At 41.6% G+C, this 6000-nt stretch overlaps 1 protein-coding gene across 1 annotated transcript in view; it reads right to left on the bottom strand.

Moving 5' to 3' along the window:
• Nucleotides 1-5597, bottom strand: part of LOC111148544 (basal body orientation factor 1) — a 38761-nt gene extending 33164 nt beyond the window's left edge. Inside the window, exons 1-2 of the mRNA XM_022505187.1 lie at nt 5394-5597; nt 3435-3663 (exon numbers count right to left, since the gene is read on the bottom strand). Of these exons, the coding sequence (XP_022360895.1) occupies nt 3435-3663; nt 5394-5455 (291 nt within the window). The 5' untranslated portion in view covers nt 5456-5597. The remainder of the gene's footprint in view (nt 1-3434; nt 3664-5393) is intronic.
• Nucleotides 5598-6000: the final 403 nt, after the last annotated feature.

Below are 6000 nucleotides of genomic sequence, written 5' to 3' on the forward strand. Positions count from 1 at the left end.
CTAGGTTGTAAGGTAGCTCTATTTTCAACTTTTTCAGGAAACTCCACACTGTTTTCCAGAGTAGCTGCTCCAGCTTGCATTCCCACCAACAGTGTAGGAGGGTTCCCCTTTTTCTGCATCCTCGTCAACATCTGTTGTTTCCGGACTTGTTAATTTTAGGCATTCTGACTGGTGTGACATGGTATCTCATTGAGGTTTTGATTTGTATTTCCCTAATGCCAAGTGTTGTTGAGTACATTTTCATGTGTTTGTTGGCCATTTGGATGTCTTCTTTGGAGAAATATCTATTCACGTTTTCTGCCCATTTCTTGGATTATTTGTTCTTTGGGTGTTGAGTTTGATAAGTTCTTTTTACATTTTGGATACTAGCCCTTTGACATTTGCAAATATCTTCTCCCATTCCATAGGCTGTCTTTTGGTTTTGTTGACTGTTTCCTTTGCTGTGCAAAAGCTTTTTATCTTGATGAAGTTCCAATAGTTCATTTTGCCTTTGTCTCCCTTGACTTTGGAGACATGTCTAGCAAGAAGTTGCTGTGGCCAAGGTTGAAGAAATTGCTGCCTGTGTTCTCCTCTAGGATTTTGATGGATTCCTATCTCATGTTTAGGTCTTTCAACCATTTTGAGTCTATTTTTATGTATGGTGTGAGGAAATGAATGGTCCAGTTTCATTCTTCTGCATGGGGCTGTCCAATTTTCCCAACACCATTTGTTCAAGAGACTGTCTTTTTTCCATTTGATATTCTTTCCTATTTTGTCAAAGATTCATTGACCATAGAGTTTAGGGTCCATTTCTGGGTTCTCTATTCTGTTCCAATGATCTATGTGTCTGGTTTTGTGCCAGTACCTAACTCCCCCATTCTTTAAATTTAATAATTTACTACATTCTACTGTAAGCAGTAGAATGTACTTATTAATTTTATTTATTATTTATTTATTTATTTACTAAGGTATGTTTTATTAGCACTGTGCACAGATGGACTTATTTCATTCAGTGGATTATAATCTTTTACTATCATCATTTGTTTTGATTGTTTCAGATTTGGCCAGTGGGAGCCCCTTCAAGCTAGTACCTGTGCCCTTTAATTTTTTTTAAGATTTTATTTTCAAGTAATCTCTATACCCAACATGGGGGCTCGAACTCACAACCTTGAGATCAAGAGTCACATGATCCACCAACTGAGCCAGCCAGTTACCCTGCCTTTTAATTTTCTTACTCACCTCTTACACAGGTGATTACATACATGATTCCAGGCTTATCTTTTACTTTCCCTGCTCCGGTCATGGAATCGATCATTTGTCCAAGGCTCCTAGTACGTTTTAGTAGGAAACCTGAGTAGCTTTTGAAACTAACAATTCCTTGACATGGTTATAGAATCAGAGGATACATAAGTGAAATATTGCTGTAATTAGACTAGTTTAAGGAAAACCTAAAAATTCTAAGATATAAATTGTGACAGTTCTAAGTCATGTAAGTCATGTGTGAAATACGAGATTTTGTGCATGAACAAAGCCTTAAATGCAAAAACACTAATTTTGTTCAAGATATGTTTCCAAAACATGTTTCGTTTCTAATATTTCTATAATTAACATAAGACTATAAACAGTTTAAATAAAACTTAATGACACATTTCTAGGATATAGTAGAATGAGTAACACAAGTATAGGAGAGCTAGTTAAACAGGATATATTGAATCTACTTTACTTCTGCCTTCCAAGATAGTCTCTTTGGTTTTAATAGGCATCTGCGATTATAAGAAAATTATGTTATTTGCTATAACCAGATGCTGACTTCTGATATATGAAGGCAGCTGAAAATCAGGAAATACAAGTGACACTGATAAACAAAGAGCAATCAGCTAATGCAGGCCACAAAGCTTCTATGTATTTGGAAAATTATTTGACCTAAAAGCTTACTTTAGAATAATACTTTATAGAAGACAATTTTAATAATGCCTACTATTGAAAGAGTAATTTTTAAAATGGAAGTTGCCTAGAAAAGAAGGTAAAAAAAAACAGTAGTGCATAAAAATTACTTTAACAAAATTCACATCAAAACAAATGTTCAGTTACCTGATTTCTGTAATATGCTTTCACGCTCATCTTAAACTAAGTTTTGATTGGTATTAACTTTTCCAAAGTATCAGTACACTCACAAGCCTTTCACTTATGCATGCAAAAAATATTTTAATGAGCGCCTACTATGTGCTATGCCTGTACTAGGTGCTGGAGATGTAGCACCGAACAACAGTTTATAAAGCCTCCAAATCTTTTATTTCTGTGAGATTTCATTCTAATCAGGAAAAGAGACAATAAGCAAATATATAAGTAATATTCATGCAGCTCATAGAGGCAGATGAGAAAGAGAAGAATTTGGAGTTGCACCTAAATTCCACTTTCACTCCCATAAGCTGTGTGACTTTGGGTCACCCAGGTAAAGCATATATTGGTATCTGTCTTTTGGAAAGTCAATTATCTATAAAATGGCAATGATAATAGTAGCTACATGGGATTATTAAAAGTCTTTAATGAATTGCTTTATAAATCATAAAAAGTATTTATCAATATCAAAAAACATATCAGTCAGGGGCACCTGGGTGGCTCAGTCAGTTTAGCCTTGGGACTCTTGATTTCAGCTCAGGTCATGATCTTGGGGATGTGAGATGGAGCCCTGTGTCTGGGCTCTGCGCTTAGGGGGGAGTCTGCTTGAGAATTCTCTTTCCTTATTCCTCTGACCATTCCCCGCTGCTTGTGTGAGCGCTCCATCTCTCCACCCCCCTTAAATAAATAAATCTTTTAAAAAACATATAGGTATGGGGCGCCTGGGTGGCTCAGCGGGTTAAAGCCTCTGCCTTCAGCTCAGGTCATGATCTCAGGGTCCTGGGATCGAGCCCTGCATCAGGCTCTCTGCTCCGCGGGGAGTCTGCTTCCTCCTCTCTCTGCCTGCCTCTCTGCCTACTTGTGATTTCTATCTGTCAAATAAATAAATAAAATAAAATAAAAAACACAAAAAAAACCCATATAGGTCATAACCTATGCTCTTCTTAAAATAAAATGGATCATAATGTTCCCTTATGACCATCAATCTTTATTTCAGACAAGAAAACAATGGGGGGGGGTGCCTTGGTGGCTCAGTGGGTTAAGCCTCTGCCTTCAGCTCAGGTCATGATCTCAGGGTCCTGGGATTGAGCCCCGCATGGGCATCTCTGCTCAACGGAGAGCCTGCTTCCCCCCTCTCTCTGCCTGCCTCTCTGCCTACTTGTGATCTCTCTCTCTGTCAAATAAATAAATAAAATCTTAAAAAAAAAAGAAAACAATGGGATAAGGGCTGAAAATAAAAGAGCCAATTCTAACAGTAAAGCCATTCAGAAATAACATACTGCTTCATGTATGACAGAGGTAGTTACTGATGCTCAGGAGGGTTTCTACCTACCTACCATATTATCTTTTTCCTGATCCTGCTTCTTCAGGTAACTTAATACAGACATTGTGTCTTTTTCCATTTTATACTGCTGTTTCTTTAAGTCCTCATTACTTTTTGCCAGTCTTCGTGAAGTATCACGATACTCAATCCTAGAGAGTTCTGTGACTTCCAGCCTGGCCTCCCAAAGGGAGGCATTGGCCTTGGCTCTGTCCACTGCAGATTCATCAGCTTTTATTATCTTCCTGCATGGGAAGAGGACATTGACAATATATAACCATTTCTTTACTATATTAGAATTATACCTTTCTTTTACTACTATTTGTTTGGTTGGCATTGCCTGGCACATATGACCAAATATTGTTGGGTGAATGAGTTAATAAGAAATACACATTTATTAAAAAAAAAAAGAAATACACGTTTATGATAAGAGAGTTAAGTGGGCGACTTCTTGGAAGGGGGAGCTTTGGAGCATTACTCTAAAGGACTGGAAAAACAAAGAGGGGAGGCATAAGTCACATTCATTTCGTAAATCTTTCACATCTTTTCATTTACTTCTTTTTCTCATATTTGAACTGTCACTTCTGTTCCTACTTACTCAGTTTTAGACCTTAGTTCTCACTCCTGCAAATCCATTACCTTAGTTCCCCTTCTGCATGATACTACATTTGTAGTGTAACTTTAAGTCCATTGTTCTGTAATTTCCATGTACTCCAACTCCAGTTGTGGTTTTGTTTTAGGTTGTGTGTGTGTATGGGGGTGGATTTCCGGGCTAGACCTTGGACAAAAGATCAAGTCACTAGGACGAGTATGTTAAATGCTTTATTGGCTGGTGCCACAATGTACCAAGCTTCAAGAATGGCTGAGAAACAAACCATTATCATTTATACAGAGGTAAAAAGAAATTAAAAATAATAATAGTAAAGTATGTCTTCAAGGATTAAAGTGACAAAAGGAAAGTTTTTCAAAAAAAAGATTTATTATATGAGGATTAACAAAAAAAAGTCCCTTATATATGATAGGCACTGGATGCATAAATATTTAGATAATAAGAACTTTACCTGTATTTGAACTCTAAATATTTTCACACACAGATTTGTGGGGATCTTTCTATACTGTCACCCTCCATCCCCACCAACTCCTGGTTCTCCATCCCTTTCCTTTCTGTTCTCTTCAAATTAAGGCCAGCCCCACCTCCAACCCTTTAACCTGTTATAGCTTTGACCTTCCTTTCCAGCATGATTTAGGCAGTAGTGATAGGCTGCCTTGCTATAATCATCCAATTACTCCCTGAAGGTATCAGGTCTAAGCTGCCCAGAACAGTTCATGCACCTAGGATTTCTCATAAAGCAACCACTAATACTGACTGTAAAAACAAAGCAGGATTTCTCAAACTATGAGTCATGGAAAATCCAAGGAATACAAGGTCTGTTACCCTCAATGTTCCTCTTGTTGATAAATGTACTGTTGATACATGGTCAAAAATAGAAAACATAGGTTAGTGAGTTCTGAGAATGTGATAAGCCCTTGACACTTTAAAAAAGTGCTGGTCTAGAGGACCTTCATTATACCAAGAAATGTTATGCTGACCTTCTGTTCTTCAGTGTCAGAACCAACTCTTCCTCCCCATTCCCAGTTCTGTGTTTTTTTTTTTCACGATCCCCTATTTCATTTGCTCCTGTATTTTATTCTTTGGGAACTTATCTGCCTCCATAGTTAATGCATACACATAGGCAGGGGCTGTGTCTAAACTATTCAGGGTCCGAAATCTCACACTCCATTGTATAGATCGAAGCAGTACAGTTTTGCATGCATTTGGGGAATTTTGGAACAACGAGGCTGTCCTGTTCAGAAGCCAGGAGAGCAAGAGAAGGGCAGTTGACCAGCCGGCCATCCCCAGCGCCCCACCTGTTCCAGCCCCGAGTCCCCAAGGGCAGGCTCAGGGAAAGGGGACCCCAGCGTGGTTTCTCCTTACTTCTTGTCTTTGCCTTTGCCTTTACTCTTGCCTTTCCTTTTATCCTTTCCCTTGGACGGCATCCTGGCTTCACCAGGGGCCCGAAGGTAGCCCTCGTTTCTCCACCGCCTCCCCGGGGCGGCTCCGTTTCTAAGGAAACCAGCACGCCCAGCGGGTAACGTTCCGTCCCGGTCGTTGCCCGTGCGCGCAGAGAGCGCACGCGCCCGTGACGTAGCCCCGACGCCGTCGCCGCAAGGGGCCCGGTCCCCGGGCCGGGCACGGGGGCGGGGCTGAGATCGCGCCCAGGGCGGAGGGCGGCGGGCGGCCGCGCCGTGGTGGCGCGCGCGCGCGGTGAGTGTGAGGGCGGCGGGGACGCGGTTGGGCAGGCTGGCAGGTCGGGGTTCGAAACCGCCCGGTCCGAGGGCGCGGCGCGGCGTCCTACAGGCCGGGCGTTTCCGGCGGCGCGATGGTCGGGACGCCCTAGCCTCAGGAGGCTTGCTTCCCTGAGAGTCCGGCCGCCCAGCTGCGGGCGGCCGAGCGCCCCCTGCACCGACTTTGCAGTGTTTTCCCCCTTGCCTCACGCCGCAGCCAGCGTGGCTGAGGCTGCCCTGCTCCGCCTCGTCCTCTC

This window comes from Enhydra lutris, unplaced genomic scaffold (genome assembly GCF_002288905.1).
Source record: "Enhydra lutris kenyoni isolate GAN:26980312 unplaced genomic scaffold, ASM228890v2 scaffoldscaffold20, whole genome shotgun sequence".
Taxonomy (NCBI): Eukaryota; Metazoa; Chordata; class Mammalia; order Carnivora; family Mustelidae; genus Enhydra; species Enhydra lutris.